The sequence below is a fragment of the Panthera tigris genome, chromosome A1 (genome assembly GCF_018350195.1).
Source record: "Panthera tigris isolate Pti1 chromosome A1, P.tigris_Pti1_mat1.1, whole genome shotgun sequence".
In the NCBI taxonomy this organism is placed as follows: domain Eukaryota; kingdom Metazoa; phylum Chordata; class Mammalia; order Carnivora; family Felidae; genus Panthera; species Panthera tigris.
Genome location: NC_056660.1, coordinates 27,102,338 through 27,119,265, shown reverse-complemented (window position 1 = coordinate 27,119,265; position 16,928 = coordinate 27,102,338). Strand labels below are relative to the sequence as shown.

The 16,928-nt window shown below is 44.9% G+C and overlaps 1 protein-coding gene across 2 annotated transcripts in view; it reads right to left on the bottom strand.

Annotated features, from left to right (window-relative positions):
* ENOX1 (ecto-NOX disulfide-thiol exchanger 1) overlaps positions 1 to 16,928 on the bottom strand; it is a 270,650-nt gene that overhangs the window by 42,597 nt on the left and 211,125 nt on the right. Inside the window, exon 13 of one of the 2 annotated variants that reach the window (XM_042976177.1) lies at positions 16,522 to 16,578. The exons of the other annotated variant lie outside the window; for it this stretch is intronic. Coding sequence (XP_042832111.1) covers positions 16,522 to 16,578 — 57 coding nt within the window. The remainder of the gene's footprint in view (positions 1 to 16,521; positions 16,579 to 16,928) is intronic. 2 annotated transcript variants of the gene reach the window in all.

Genomic DNA, 16,928 nt, shown 5'->3' with positions numbered 1-16,928 from the left:
GATGAGGAAAGGACGGATGAGAAGGAGTACCTGAGGAAGCTTCAAGTTTTCTTATGGTTCAAAGGAAAGTAAGAATGCCTCGGTCCCCAAGAGTGAGCGGGATCTGGGGAATTTTTCTGTGGGTAGGAAGTCGCAAGTCCTTGCTAATCTTCCCACTTGCTGAAGCTTGGTGCCGTCAGCCCCAAGGGTCATGGGCACTCACTGACCTGTGCCCCTTCCTCAGAAGCCTGATGATCAGGGTCTGCATGAGGGGAGCCTCAGAGAGACCATGTGGAAGCAGACATGCAGGGCTCCTGCGGTTAGCTGCCTCGCAGTGCATCCCCCTGTGACGTGCCAAGATGTCCCATCTCCTTGGGATTCCATTGTTGGACCCAGAGGGCATGCATTATGTCCTCAGAGGCTCCAGGAACTGCGTTTTCTAAGATTTCCAATTGCAAAGATTAAGATAGGTGAGAACTGGTTGCAGGCTGTTAAGTGGACCCTTTCAAGAAGGACAGGTGAAAGCTCCGTGTGGTTTAGGTGCCAGAGCTATCCAGATACAGTATTTCTCCTGGTAGCCATCTTGTCTTGTCATTCCTGGTTATATTTATTTAATAAACACTATAGAGTGTTTACTACGTGCAGCCAGTATTATAAGGACTTTACTAATGTGAACTCATTTAATCCTTATAACAGCCCTATGAGGTATTACCGCATTCCCCTTTTACAGACGAGGAAAGTGAGGCATACAGAGGCTAATGACTTGCCTAAGATCACACAACTAGGAAGCAGCAGATGTCATATTCGAATCAATGCTGTCTCACTCCAGAGTCCTAATTACTGTGCGAGGCTGCCTCTCTCGAACGCCCTCCTGGCACCTATTACAATCCTCGTCAACTGAAAAATGCCCGTTGAACACTAGGATCAAATCCTCTTCTGAGCGCTGCCTACAGGCCTTGCCCATTCGGAGCCAGACTGGCTCTTGCATAGTCATGAAAGCAAAGCGGAGCAAGGCAGAAGGCCAGCAGGGGCTTGGCCAAGGAGCAGCGTTAGCAGGGACGGGGCCCGGCTGCCTGCTGTCGTTAGGTGGTGACAGACTTTCTTTGGACGAGGGGACACAGAAGCCATTCTAAAGGGAGAATGGACAGCTTCCGTGTGTGAAACAGAGGAAAGAGGAGAGTTAAAAAAGAGTTAAATAAGTGAAGTCCGGATGACTAGCAGAATAACGATACTAGAATCAGAGGGCACAAAGAATGAGAAGTACAGGCTCCAATAACTTAGAAATACCGGATGTGAGGCCTCGGAAAGGCAGCTGGAAATATGGCGCATGAGCTCAGGAGAGCGGTTGGGCCGGGAATGACTTTCCAGCCCACCTTGCGTCTCTCTCCCTCCTGCACAGTCCCAGCGCACACCTGCTGTCCCAGCAGAAGTATTACCAAGGCTCCCTGTCACCATCGCGAGTTGCCCAGACTCAGAGAGACTGCTCTACCTTTAATCCTTTCGCGACACAGGAACAACGTCCTCGGCACCTGGAACAGTCCCTTGTACACAGCGTACCTGCAACCAGTATCTTTTGAAAGAGTAACGAGTGGACTCTCAGTAATAAGTTGTGAATTAAATCAATCGGATCAATCTGTTACCACACAGAGAGAGCGTAATCATAGGTCAGACTAACCGGTCGTCATAGGGTCTGGTCGGGACGCTTGGCCTGGGGTGGGTGATTTACAAGAACACTTTGAGGAATATATTGCAGGGGACAGTGAAAAAGCCAGTGCAGTCGCTTTGGCTATTTTGCATTCTTTCAGTTTCTAAATGCATTTGCTGTAGCATCATTTTAAAGTAAAATCATTTCTTCACTATTTTGGATTGAAGAAGGTAAAAAGTGAATTTTTCGTTTGCATCTATTATTAATGCCTTCGATACATTTTGAATTTAAATATTCACTCTTCTGGAGACCATGATAAGCTTATAACCTTGTTCTTCTCCTTTCCTTTCCCAAACTTAAGACAGTTCTCCAGTTTGCTTTAATTCTTAGTTAATAACTTCTCTTGTTTTTTTTTAATACAAATTTGATATATACATCTTTTCAGTGGAGAAAAGTTATAAAAATATAAAAAGAAAATAGAAATTAACTCAAATTTGCCTACCCAGCCGTAAGCATTATTAACATTCAGATATTTACCTTTTATATCTCATATATAACCCTCCCCCCCTCTCTCTAGAACATAATATACACACACGTATACGTATATGTACACACACGTATACATATCTGGCTCTTATTTGAAAAATAGGGATTCTCCCACATGTACTTTTAATAAGAGAACGGAGACTTTGACAGGAAAGACTAATTTCAATTTTGTAAAGTTTCCCATTAAATAGTAAGAGCGTCACTGCTGCCTGGATCATAACTTAATTACGGCTATGACAGTTCACACCATGCTCAGACCGTGGTCTCAAGCTGGCAAATGAGTGGCTTTCTTTTGGCATAGTCTTGTGACAGTCATATTAAATACCAATGAGCTAAAGGTGGGAAAACATTCCTTTGTAGTCTAATAACTCCATTCATTATTTAAAGTGTAAGCTGTAGTATTTTATTTTTAGTTTTGCTATATGCCATTTGTAGGTGTTCCCAAACACACTTGGCCTCAAACACAGTTGTGTGTTTCTCTTCAGTGTGTAAAAAATGTCCCCCACGCCGCTCTGCCTATGCAAGTACATACCCTTCATAGCCTTGCAAACATACTGACATGAAAAATCTCCTTAACCAATAAAAACGGAGAAGCAAACAGAAGAAACTAAAGCGAACTACTTTTAAATGTATGTATGTGCATCCAGAATTAGTTGGTTTGATTTATCTTGTATGATACTGACTCTATTGCTGGTAAAGATTAATTGTATTATGGTGCTCCTGGCATGTTATTTTCCCAGTTCATTTCTCAGTATGACATTTCTTATTTTTCTCCGCTACAAAGCACCCACTATCATAATTTTCACCTGCTGAGTTTACGTTACTAATGATAATATTAAAATTCAGAGTTTTTTGACCTTTATGGTGGTAAATTAGGTCATGAGAATAGATGGGATGCAATCTGATAAATGAGAAAGACATTTCATTATTATTCACGTAAAATGAACTTCACAAGGTTGGCCAGGCACACTATCTCAGTAAACACCCAATTGTCTCCCCTCTCCAACACACCAGAGTCCAGTTGTCTCCTCTGTGTTCTCGCACGTGCGACGCGAGAAATATTCCGAGAACTAAGTGGCTGGAGGGCTGATGCGCAGTGGATCTGGCATACGAAGTTCTCTGAATAAAAAAATCATACGAGCAATGGTCATGATACTTACTGAACGCTTGGTAGGTGCCAGGTGTTTGTACTATTACATCCCTGTTTACAGATGGAAAAACTGAGGCCCAGAGAAGGGGAGTAGCTTCCTGAGTTCACACACCCGGAAAGCAGTGGCTCCGGGACTGGGCCCCCGACACTCAGACTCTGGAGCTATTAGTCTGTGCTGCTGTCTGAGTCACCTCTCACGGAGTCACAACTTCTCCACTTTGTTCAAATCCCTCATCTTGCCCCAAGTCCTCTTCCTTGCCGAGAGCCAGTCTTTAGTGATTTCCGCTCTTTGCCGTATGCAGTCTCCTCAGTGGGTCATGTGCTCCTTGAGGGCAGTGACTGGGCTGCGGTGGCATATGCTCCCCACGCAGTACTGTGCCTACACCCCTGCACTGGCCCGCACCTGGATGTGGACGGACCCGGCTAAGCTGTGAGTCCGCGGTCTTTCGCGTACTCTCCGAAAGGATGTGATTTCTTACGAACTCCAGTCTGGCAGTTACGAATTAGGTAGTATTTTCTTTCGGGGGCTGAATGGCAGAGAAGTTCTTTCTTGGGCCTCTACCCCTCTTAATGTTCATCAAGTATTTTTTGAGCGTCTACCATACGGTAGGCTTTGTGCTAGACAAGAGCCACAGATGAATCATAGTAGTTCCTATGTGTCCAGGGGATGAGAGGCATAACAAATATATTAAAACACAGTGTGACAGAAGCCACGACAAGGGTTGGCCTTGGGTGCCGTGGGAGCCCAGAGCAGCCCCTAACCTGGGCTAGGGTGGAAAGCAGCTGGCAGTTACACAAAGTATAGTCAGCATCATGTGGGAGTTTGTTGGAAATGCAGATCTGTGGGACCCAGCCCAGATTTACCCAATCCGAAACTCTGGGCTGGAGTCCAGCAATCTGGACTTTTAAGAAGCTCTCCATTAGATTCTGCCGCTTGATAAAGTTTGAGAAATACTGCCTTCGAGAATGGAAGACTCACGGACACACGCCAATTAGGTAAGAAGGCATATGCCAAATGAACACGCATAAAATAAAGGTGAGGTGGGGTGGTCCCTGTATCACCTCCGTTCTAACTTGCACAGTCTACAAGACTTTTGTACACGTCTTCAAGTGAACCAGAATGGAGCACGTTCACCTTCAAGGTCACTTGCCTATAATATCCACAAAGAAGTGTGTGTACCTTTCACCTCACCAGGCCAGGCAGATTCACAGAGCTGTCCCAGGCTGCTAGAAATTCTATGTCAATTACATCGTCCGTCGGTAAGTATTTTAAATGTTACAAACGTATTTACCTACGTGGGCTCATCACTGGGACAGGTTCTGTAAGGCATATACATATTACCTGCCATGAAGGCACGTATGCCTGCATCGAGGCGGTAGGCCTATCGTAACTGGGTTGTTCGGAATGTTTGGAATGCAGATAAATACTGTGGGAATATGGAGAAGATGGTAACTGATTTGGGCTGAGCCTGGGATAAGGCCCCAAGAAAGGGGAATTGAGCTGGGCTTGGAAACAGATGGAATTTGCAAGGCAGGTAAAAAGTAGCTCATCAGCATACACTGAACAGTCTGGAAACTGTCCAGACAAACAAAGGCACTCTGCAAACTCATGGGGAAGCTGACATAACAATAAAAATGACGGTGATGCTGAACATCACAGTCACAAATCTCCCCTACAAGGGCAATTTCAGGGCTGGGAAGCCCGAGGCTTATAGGATTTTCTTGAAAAAAAAAAAATCAAATAGGAAGAAATGTGAAAGAAAAAAAAAACACACACACACAACTATTAAGTGTTCCAAGGCTGGTGAGTCTTTTCAGGGGAATCTGCAGGGTTTCTGGAGAACGGTTTCCATATACCTGGCAAGGTGCTTCCCGCAAGTCTCCAGGTGACTGTGCAGGTTTACGAGCAGACTGCTGCCCGGGGTGGGGATGACAGGCAAAGACCTCTGTGGTTCTGACACCGGCACAGCTCAGAACTACTCACCATTTCTGCAGGAAAAGTCCCACAGTCTCTCTATAATGAACATAACCCACGAAGGCCCCTCCTTTGCGCACCAGCTCTCCTCCCAGTTCGACCTGGGCTCCTACCCGGGTGGGAGTTCACACTGCGGTTCGGCTTGCTGAAATTCTGAAATTTTGTCATACCCTAAGTTACACTGAAAGCCAAAAGTGTGAGGTTTGCAACCTGCATGGAGGTTTGGCAATGCTCAGTTACAGGTGGCCGTAAACTGGACGTCTCAAGAGAGCCGCTGGGCTGGGTGTCCCTCGGGGGAGGCTGGGAAAGGGGAGGTGAGCCGCACTTGGTGGGCAGTGAACTCACAACCCAGTGGATTCCCACCCGTCAAGCCCTAGGGAGAGAGGGAGGGAACGGAGAGAGTGTTTTCACCAGAGCTGGGCAGAGTTTTGAGGCTGAAAGACAAGACCACGCTTCACTTGATTGTGGATAGTCTGGACGTATTTCTTTTCAAGTATAGTCTTCGTAGTTACCCCCAGGAAGCCCCCCGATATTTTATTGGCAGATTAACATCCGAGCTTGCTGCTTCAAATTCAAGAACCTTATATTTTGGATACAGTTTTCACGAAGCGTGTAGATTCGCGCAGCCGCAAACGCACCTTTGTGTAGCAAAGCTCACCATCGGAGCTGGCAGGGGTGTGGGGGACGGCGAGAGGCACCGCTCTCCCACCTGCCAGGCGTGATTTCGAGGTGCTGGCGGGCAGCAGAAGGCGATGGAACAGGGAAACTTCCTGTCGTAGTCTTTCCCGCCCCTCTTCCCCTTTTTCTTCTTCCCAGCTCTCCGCCTACTTTTCTTCTGTGTCATCTTCCTACACACTTTCTCAAAGAAATGCCACAGTCCAGTGAGTTATGTGGCAATGTGATGGATGAGGTCTGGAGATGAGCAGTGTGTGTGGAACTACACAGCGCCCCCCGGCAGAGCGAGGGCCGGCTGAGCGGAGCAGTCCCGGGAAGAGCAGGTGGCAGATGGGGACCACCGCTGGCCCCCCGCCGGCTGCTACGTTTCACCCTCTCCCCATCCTGGTCTCCTGTGCGATCGGCACAAATTAGGGGTGCGGCAATCGTGGAAGACCTTTAATATTCTCACAACAACAGTCTGGGAAGCCCGGTGGCTCCGCGGTTAACATGGAACTCAGAAGGCACCTTTACCCACTGGTGAATCCCTGTTCCTTGCTGTTTTCAGATCACTAAAACAGGTGCTGTGTCAGCAGGAACCAAAGCTGTATGAGTCCAGGAGGCTCCCGACACTCTCCCCTACTATCTTCGGGAGGCACTACAACAAGCTTCTGCTTCTGTCCGCCTTCATTCTAGGTGGCTTTTCTCACGAATGTTCCCAAACTTTCTTCCTACTCACTTCCGATCGGCGTATCAGGTAGTGTGAAGCTGTATCTCGTGGGAGGCAGGAGAACTGTGATTAAGCCCTCTGGGTTTATTTGACTTTAAAATGATGTTGCTTGTACTCAAGTCATGTCTGTATGCTTCTGCATGCATCTCTTATTGCTGGTTTGGGGCGTACATGTGTCTTCTGGGCCATATTAGGAATAAAAACTTCTTTCTCCTTTTGGGATTCGAACCCATTTTGTTAATTGATCACTCTTCTCGATCTTATGTATTTCCTCCGGAGGGTGGACAAGCCTCATGTGGGTGCGGGCGGCTTGGTTCTGTGAGTCTGGATCTGGGGTCCACACAGAGAACAGGCTCTATATAAGTCCTTAGCCCACCGAGACGTCTGATCTCCCGTTCACAGCCCAGAACCCCACATAACGTGTCTCAGTATTGTTCTTCTAAATTGTTCATGAAGCACACAGTTTGCCTTTCTCTTTAGAATGCAAATACCCTTGCAGTTGTTTTCCCTCTCCTGTTGAAGAACTCAGTCTCCTCTCTCTATGGTAACGACCACACATTATTGTTGGCTGTGTATCTCATCACTTACCATGTAGGCTTTGAGCGCCAACATTTTTAAAGAATCAGTGGCTCTCGTGCCATCCCTAAATCCCAACCACATGGAAATCTTCCACATTTAAAAAGTCCTTAAACGGTAGATGGATTAACTAACACACGGTTAAAGAAGATTCACTGCATACTGTCTGTGACAGCAAAAAAAAAAAAAAAATTGAAGTCCCACGGTAGGAATGGATTAAATAAACTAGAGCACATCTGTGGCATGAAGTAGTAGGTGGCCATCAAAAGTCACATTAAGAAAATACTTAACATGGGGGAAAGGCTAGTGGCTTATAAGGGGAAAAGTGTAGGTGGTACGTGATATGCTACAAGTGTGCTAAAAATGTATGCACGTGCACATAGACAAAGACGGGGAAACATGAAGGAGTGGAAGTGTTTTTTTTTTCTTTCTTTACAGTTTTCGGCATTTTCTAAATTTTTCACAAGGACAAAATGGTGCTTTTAAGATACGAGCATTCATACATAGGCCTATGGGATCCATACATCACCAGTCTTCCATTTCGAGCAACTGTTTTTGCTTCTACATCGGGTAGGATCATTCGACCTTTAGGGGAAAGCACAGCAAAACCTTGGTGGGTGAGCGTCATGTCTTCTGCAAGCATGCTTGTAATCCAGAGCACTCGTTTATCAAAGCGAATTTCAAGAACCGTTGGCTCAGTGGTGATCTGGGGCGTTCGGCCACACGTACTATTCATACTGCGAGACATCGTTCGTTTATCAAGTTAAAATTTATGAGAGATGTTTGCTCGTCTTGCAGAACACTCGCAGAATAAGTTACTTGCAAGCCAAGGTTTTACGTACAACTGGTCTCCAAACTAGAAAACTTGTTTTGTTTCAGATCTTTGTTTTAGCTATACCGGTCCCCCTGTCCATGTGAGGCCATTTTACATAGAGCTGAAACTTATGTCTCCTTTACCTATACTTCTCTAACCTGGCCTGGGCAAAGAAGGTGTTTCCATTCCTCTAAACCCAACGCATGGCCAAGCAGCTACTACCAACTCTTGTCTTGACAAAAAGGACAGACCACGTAGTCCCCAGCTCTACCATGGGGAAACACATCATTGGCTGGCAGTGAGGAGCTTAAGAAAGCTTCTCACGTGTTTACTGGAAACAAGCACTGACCATGAAGCCAGCCTCTGCCTGTTTTTGATGTCTCGTCCTTCCTGTGGGCTCTGCACGGGCTGGAAAGTGGGTGTGGTACAGAGCCTCTTCCAGGCCTCAGTCCCTCTCAAGGGTGCAGGGTTGGGATGTGTGTGGGTTTTATTATTATTATTATTATTTAATGTTTATTTATTTTTGAGACAGAGAGTGTGAGCCGGGAAGGGGAAGAGAAAGAGGGGGACAGAAGATCTGAAGCGGGCTCCGGGTCGACAGCAGAGAGCCCAGTGTGGGGCTCGAACTCACGGACTGTGAGATCATGACCTGAGCTGAGGTTGGATGCTCAACTGACTGAGCCACACGGGTGCCCCAATGTGGGTTTTTTTTAGATGGAGTTATGGATTTTATGGCAACGGCAGGACACGTGGTTAACTCACAGCAGAAAACGTGGTAAGGCAGTTGTATGAGGGCAGAAGGGTGTGGAGAGGGAAGCAGAGGTAGAGGATGGGGAAGGAAGCATCAGCAAGAGAAAAGCAGTAATGCTACAGGAGCTGTAATTTGAGGAAAAGGCCGAGTTCTGGATGTCAGCATTTGGTATGTGAGGACAGTAATATATTACAGAAAGGAAATTTTAGTCATGACAAGTCCACCTTCTTGATTTCAAACATCTACGGAGCGAGGGTGACCTCAGTCACCCGGAGACGTGGGTCCGTCTCTCCCTGGGGGAAGACAAAGTGGCTATCGGTTTTCCAGTTGAGCTTTCTAGGGGCCCTCATGCTCCCTACGTACCTACATATCATATATCTCATTCCTGTCAGATTCTCCTCTCAATGGAGCCAGTCCTTACGGTAAAGGTCTCATCTCCAGAGAGTTGCTGGAAACACGCAAGTCAATTACCTCAAGCCCATTATGCCCACTGTGATATTAACTTGATGGCAGAGAATAAGCCCTGATGGAACGAAACACAGGACAAGCAAGTTTTGATAAGCGCAGGGCACAATGACAGGGGCTGAGCTCACCTGGGCTAAACCACGTCTACACGCCTCACTGACGGGTCTCCGGAACCCAGTGCGGCACCTGGCACGTGGAAGGCCGGGGTAATAACGACGCCTAACGCGTGCCGATGATGTCAACACTGTCAAGCAATGCTCACAACAACCCTAATGAGGCAGGTGTGATTATTACTTTCGTTTCCGGAGTGGAAAAAAAATGTAGGTGGAAGACACTCAAGGTCTCCTGGACAGGAAGGGGCGGCACCAAGATGGAAGCCAGGCCGCCTGGTGCCCGGATCTATTCCAAAGCCTCCCCCACAATGATGGCTTCATTAACTGAGTGAAAAGGGGACGGCAGGACAGACTGGGGACTCTGTACAGGCTGAGGGTGGCGGGAAATAGTGAGAAGAGAGATCTCCAGGGCTGCAGGAACTGTGATGTCCGTCCGCAGTCTCACACCCAGTCCCGCCAGGCGCCGGCTCGCCAGGTCAGGGGCTCCGGTTGCCCTCACAGAGCCTGTGGAATGGGGGTGTGGGAAGAGTGAGTCCTTTCTGTCTTGTCTACTCCCCTTCCGGTTCCAGGTTGGGGACCCTCGAGAGCAGGCGGCAGGTTGTATGGGGGGGAAAGGACGGGACTGAGTTCATGTCTTTGCCTTTTAAGAATCTGAGCCTTTCCTGCAGGGCTTTTCTTTTTCTTTCCTGCCTTATCGAATACACCAGTGTATATTCTTCTCTCTTGGGCTCGCCTGCCTCAAGGATGAAAGCCACGTCCCGAACCTGGGCAGAGGACTGACCCAGCACTTGTGGGGCTTCAGCCGTAGACGTCATTAAAATACACGGTTAACAATGGCTTTCTGCTGCGGTGTGCTCAACTTGAACAATGTTCTTCACACAGCATCTCTTCTATACACTCCCAACGTCTTTACTCTGACAGATTTAAAGACAACTCTGAGGATTTACTTCCTTACAGAGGCAGCGTGAAAAACCGCAAAGTGTTTCTCTCTTTTGTGTTTTTGTTTTATTGTCGGCTGGGAAGGGTGTTGTACTTCACGGCGGCAACGTCCAGCATCATGAATTAAGCCTCTTTACAGGTTGCAAATGATTTCTCCGACCCCAGTGTGTGAGCCTGGGTTGTGCAGCCAGAAGACGGGGGTGTCGCGGCTTTTGTATGGCAGAAACGAGGACGGGAGGAGTGGAAATTAATGGGAAACTTTTAGACAAAATTGTTTATACGCTGCAGGCTTCAGCTGCCACTTTACTTGATTTCTCCTACTTATTCCTATATTTCTTTCTTTTTTTTTTTATAATTGTAATTGCATTCTTTTTGTGAATGTTTGTTTCTTTTTGAGAGAGAGAGAGAGACAGAGAGAGCATGAGTGGGGGGGGGGGAGGCAGAGACAGAGAGACACATACAGAATCTGAAGCAGGCTCCAGGCTCCAAGCCGTCACCATAGAGCCCCACGCCGGGCTCGAACTCAGCAACCACGAGATAATGACCTGAGCAGAAGTTGGATGCCTCATCGACTAAGCCACCTAGATGCCCCTATTCCTGCATTTCTCTCACCCTCTCCCTTCCCCTCCATTTTCTTCCATTTTCTCACCAAACATCCACACGTAAGGATCACAGGTGGGGATAGCTCTGGGAGGAAGGTCATCAAAAATGATGCAAGATAAGGGCAGATTTTTCTTTTTCTTTTAGATTTTGGTATCTGTTATGCATTAATTACCAGGGACCAGGCTAGGTATTCAGAAGTTCTAGGGATTAGGAGATAGAGACAGAGATAAAAGGAAAATTTATGGTTTGCCTTTTAGGAAAGAAAACTGGGGCCTGGAATAACTGAAATCTCTAAATGAACCATAATAAAGGCTAGTTTTAAACTTGAGTACACTTAGAAGGTTGGACTGCCCAGCCGTCATTAACATATCCAGTTCCAAACACAAGGAAAAGTCTATTTAAAATCAGTACTCTTGAAGAGCAAGACCTTTGCCGGTGATCTCAGGTTCTGGCTCTAATGGGTTTAAATTGGATCTCAGAAAACTTTCCTCCTGAGCACAAGCTCGCAGTTCTTCAGATGGGGACCAGGGTAGGTCAGTTTGGGGACCTCGGGAATAGCAGACAAAGTGTTGGTCAGAGACTGTTGTTGGCTCAATAAAACATAAAAACAGTAGAAAAGGAATAGTAACAGGTCAAATCTAAGTGTGGTTAACATCCCATAAGCTGGACAACGCTCGGGACTAAGGCAAGAGGGTTAGTAAATTGCAAGACGAGACCTATTTGTTATGAGTCCCTTCAGGACCACTAATGGCTACCATAAGTGTCCATCTGCCACACGACATTCTAAATGCTAAACAATTCTGCAAGTCTGAAACTCCCTGCCAGACTCCATGACATGCCTATTAATATACAGTATCCCCCAGAAACAAATATGAAAGAGGCAGAACAAGATTTATGGGCATGTTAATTACAGCATTATTTATAATAGTAAAAAAATGGGAAGTTAAATGCCGAACACATAGGTCTGTGGTTCAATTATTTCCTATCTGCATTACACAGCCATTAAGAATCATGTCTTTGAGGAACATTTGGTGACAAGAAAAATACTTATGATATAATGAGAAATCAAAAATGTACAAAACTGAAGACAATATGATAATATTTATTTATGACTTTTCCCCTCTGGTCATATATATGCACATGACTGGAAAAAACTAAAATAAAATATTAATAGTGGTTATCTCTGAGTAATGAGATGTTAAGTTATTTTTCTTCACCTCTGTATTTTTTTTCTATGATTTTCCAGTTTCATACAGACTACTTCTTTTATAATAAAATATATTGTTTTTAAAAAGCAACTGTCAACTCTCATAAGAATATCCAGCTAAGCCTGCACCAGTCCTGTATAATTATTATTAATAAATAATATGTAAAATTCCTGCCCATGTGACTAATTATAGAGAAAAAAAAATCTATATGTCTTAGTCAATAACCTCTGTGCCAGAGGCTTTAAACCTCATGATCTGCATTAAAATTCATCTTGTCATTGGCACAAGAACAGACACTCAGGTCAATGGAACAGAATAGAGAACTCATAAATGGACCCACAAACATATGGCCAACTCATCTTTGACAAAGCCGGAAAGACTATCCAATGGAATAAAGACAGTCTCTTCAGCAAGTGGTGCTGGGAAAACTGGACAGCAACATGCAGAAGAATGAACTTGGACCACTTTCTTACATCATACACAAAAATAAACTCAAAATGGTTGAAAGACCTAAATGTAAGACAGAAAGCCATCAAAATTTTCGAGGAGAAAGAAGGCAAAAACCTCTTTGATCTTGGCCGCAGCAACTTCTTACTCAACACGTCTCCGGAGGCAAGGAAAACAAAAGCAAAAATGAACTTACTGGGACCTCATCAAAATAAAAAGCTTCTGCTCAGTGAAGGAAGCAATCAGGAAAACTAAAAGGCAACTGACAGAATGGGAGAAGATATTTGCAAACAACATATCAGATAAAGGGTTAGTATCCAAAATCTATAAAGAACTTATCAAACTCAACACCCCAAAAGCAAATAATCCAGTGAATGGGCAAAAGACATGAATAGACACTTCTCCAAAGAAGACATCCAGATGGCCAAACGACACATGAAAAAATGCTCAACATCACTCATCATCAGGGAAATATAAATCAAAACCACAATGAGATACCACCTCACACCTGTCAGAATGGCTCACATTAACAACTCAGGCAACAACAGATGTCGGCGAGGATGCGGAGAAAGAGGATCTCTTTTGCATTGTTGGTGGGAATGCAAGCTGGTGCAGCCACTCTGGAAAACATTATGGAGGTTCCTCAAAAAACTAAAAATAGAACTACCCTATGACCCAGCAACTGCACTACTAGGCATTTATCTAAGAGATACAGGTGTGCTGTTTCGGAGGAACACATGCACCCCAATGTTGATAGCAGTGCTATCAACAACAGCCAAAGTATGGAAAGAGCCCAAATGTCCACTGATGGATGAATGGATAAAGAAGATGTGGTGTGTATACACACACACACACACACACACACACACACACACACAATGGAGTATTACTTGGCAATCAAAAAGAATGAAATTTTGCCATTTGCAACTATGTGGATGGAACTGGAGGGTATTATGCTAAGTGAAATTAGCCAGAGAAAGACAAATATCATATAACTTCACTCACATGAGGACTTTAAGAGACAAAACAGAGGAACATAAGGGAAGGGAAACAAAAATAATATAAAAACAGGGAGGGGGACAAAACAGAAGAGACTCTTAAATATGGAGAACAAACAGAGGGTTACTGGAGGGGTTGTGGGAGGGGGGATGGGCTAAATGGGTAAGGGGCATTAAAGAATCTATTCCTGAAATCATTGTTGCACTATATGCTAACTAATTTGGATATAGATTTAAAAAAAATAATAAACAACAAAAACAACAATACAAAATTCATCCTGTCAAAATTCTGCCTTCTATACCAACTACTATTTATGTGGCTAGATGAAGAGAGGGAATTGATACGCTAAGCCAAGTGTTTATGTACCTGGTTTCCCTGAGCACTCTTACGGATGAGGAAGGTGAAAGTCAAATCACTTGCCCTGGTCACACGGCTATTCAGGGATCAAAATGAACCCAAATCTTCTCAATCTAGTTTGAAAGCCTGATGCCTTCTACCACCACAAGGCCGATGGAAACTTTAGAGGAGACAGAGACTTCATTTCAGACATTTAAAACTACCTTCACCCGATACTGTGCAAGCGCTTCTAATGTGTGGCCAAAATAACTTTTTTTTTTTTTCATTCACATAACCCAGCGAAGGTAGTAGGGAACTGCCCAAAGGAGACAACATTACAGACAGAAAAGAGCAAGACCCGTGGATTATCCACCTGCTGGGAAAGCCCTAAAAGAATAGGCAGCGATTATAGAAACTAGCCCAACCTTTGGCCCAGTGAGAAAGGGGGGCATGGAGGGGGGCACTGGCAAGTGCTGCTGGGTTCCATCATTCCACAAACCTCTCACCCACCCTTGGTCACAGTGCTGCCCCTCCCTCCTACTTGGCCTCAACCCTGTCTCTCAACAGCCATTGCTTCTGTCGACTTTTCTATTGTGGGCTTTTTCAGCCCACACCCTGGATTCTAGAGAGGTCTCTTTCAAAGCTAAAAACTTTCTTCTAGAAAGGATAAAAGACTTCAAAGATGACCTTCCACTTTTTTCATTGAATAATGAATGCCTTTTGACATTTCTCAAAATGAGAGGGACTAGATGTTGTGTGAGGCCTGTCTTCACACGCATCGTCAATTTGATTCGACCAACAGATGAGCTTATAATCATAACAGCCTCCTGCTCAGAACCTCACAATTACAAAGTGCCTCCACATCCATTATCTCATTTGCTTCTCACCATAAACCTTACAAGAAGGAAAGACAGGTAATATCATCCCCATTTTGTAGACCAGGAAATCGAGGCAACCTGCCACTTTGCCTTGTTGGATTTGACGGCAGCTTTCCTCAGGAGACACAGAGGGACTGACTCTGAGGGAGAAGCATGTGAAGGTTCTGGTCGCGAATGCGGCAGCAATGTGTCCCAGGAGGACAGGACCCTGGAAAAAAGGCTCCACGGTAAGGCGGGGGTTTATGAAATACTGGAGTGGGAAGAGAAACTATTTAGGTGGCAATGTTGCCCGTGGAGAGCTCTGTATGCATGGCTTCCTCCTCTGCTTTCTCAATCCTCTCCGTTCTCCAAAGCTAACCCAAATCCCACCTATCTGGGAAGCTGTTCTCGGTTGTCCACCACCGCGAGACCATCGTAGTGACGTCTCACATGCCTCAGCCCGTTACGACTTCATGACACATGTTTGAGGTAGGCATCGCCATCCATTTTACAAATAGGAAAATGAAACTCAGAAGTGCTGACCTGCCCCCAGTTGACACAGTTAATAGGCAGCAAAGTCCAGATTTCAAACTACACCGCATCACAGCTGCCTCCCCTTGTGACACACTTTTCACATCCTGTCTATCGCCCGTGTGTTCCCTCATCCCCAACTCAGTTACAAGTTCTCGGAGGGCAGACAGCAAGCCTTCTATTTTCTCTGTAACCACCCCCACCCCCCCAGCACATAGTAGAGCTCTATGTACGCAGTAGACTCTCCATAAACGTCATACGTTAAATATCCGTTTTGCAGGAACAGTAGTTATTAAAGAGGGATTTTTTTGGTACTTTGGATGTCAGGCGTTCCACGGTATATAATTAAAACAAGAGTGAACATGAAGTGTATAATTTCTCCCAGCTCTAGCTTAATCAGGCATTCATTACCATGTCTGATTCTGCGTTATGTGAAAAGAACTGCTTAGTAAGCATTTTCTGTGATGACGATAATCAAATACGTACAGATATCAGAGAGATTTTTAAAAAGACAAAAGCACAACCATCATACATAGGGAGAGACAATGATCTACATGGCATAATATTCCACCTGAGACTACAGAACTTCCAAGGCAGAGAGAACACCGGACTAATCTTGGGCAACTGGATACACAAGGAACCCTAAGAGAAAAAGTCTGTGCTAACTGGGATCTTGCACCATTACTCTTGTATCAAGAAGATGGATGCACCATGCTCCTGTTCTGGGTCAGAAACAAGAGAGGTGTCGCTTTCAAGGGCTTTTCTGAGAGACGGGGTCTGCTCTGAAACCTTTCCGGCATAGCAATCATTTCATTACCATCTTCAGTGACCAGCAAACTCAATAAATACGCATGCAATACACAACTTATTACCCCCTGTTTGGTCTCATTCCATTTGCCCTCCCAACACGTCCTTAGTGTATAGCTTTGAAAATACAAAGGACTCAAAGAAATTCACGGAGACGAGAATTTTTATGGTAGAGATTAGCTCAAGTACCTCTAAAACTGACATTTGATAACTTAAGCTAACAAGAGCAGTGCCTGTCTACCACACTTTACTGCCAAACCATTCAGAGTAATCTTAATAAACCACCGAGGGGCAGGACTTCTGATCTCCTTTGTGTCATAAATAAAGTGCCACATACCTGTGGGCATTCAACCAACATCAAGCAACAAGAGCAAATACTGGGTCAGTGGTACCTACATTTGTGTCCTCATGGCTGTGGCCGTTGGTCTCGACCAATTCCTTGGTACCTTTTAACTGCAAATTTCAAGAAGAAACAAAACAAAACAAAAACCCCACATGAGTAAGCAAGCATGTCTGTTAAATATACATCATCCTGTTAACTCTGATCTATCCAGGGTTGCACTTTATAAAACTTCCAAGGAAAGAGAACCAAAAAAACCAGATGGAACATATAATTCTAATGAGTCTTATTGAAACAAGCTTGAGACCAATATTTTAGAAAACTCGGTGGCTGGCAAAAAATATAAATGGGTCTTGGTCATTATTTTTTAAATAATAAGATCAGAAAGCAGTTCCATAGGCATAAAATGTATAAAATTGGTTCTTAAGAATAACAAATGATTTCACTTCCTAGTTGTATTGCT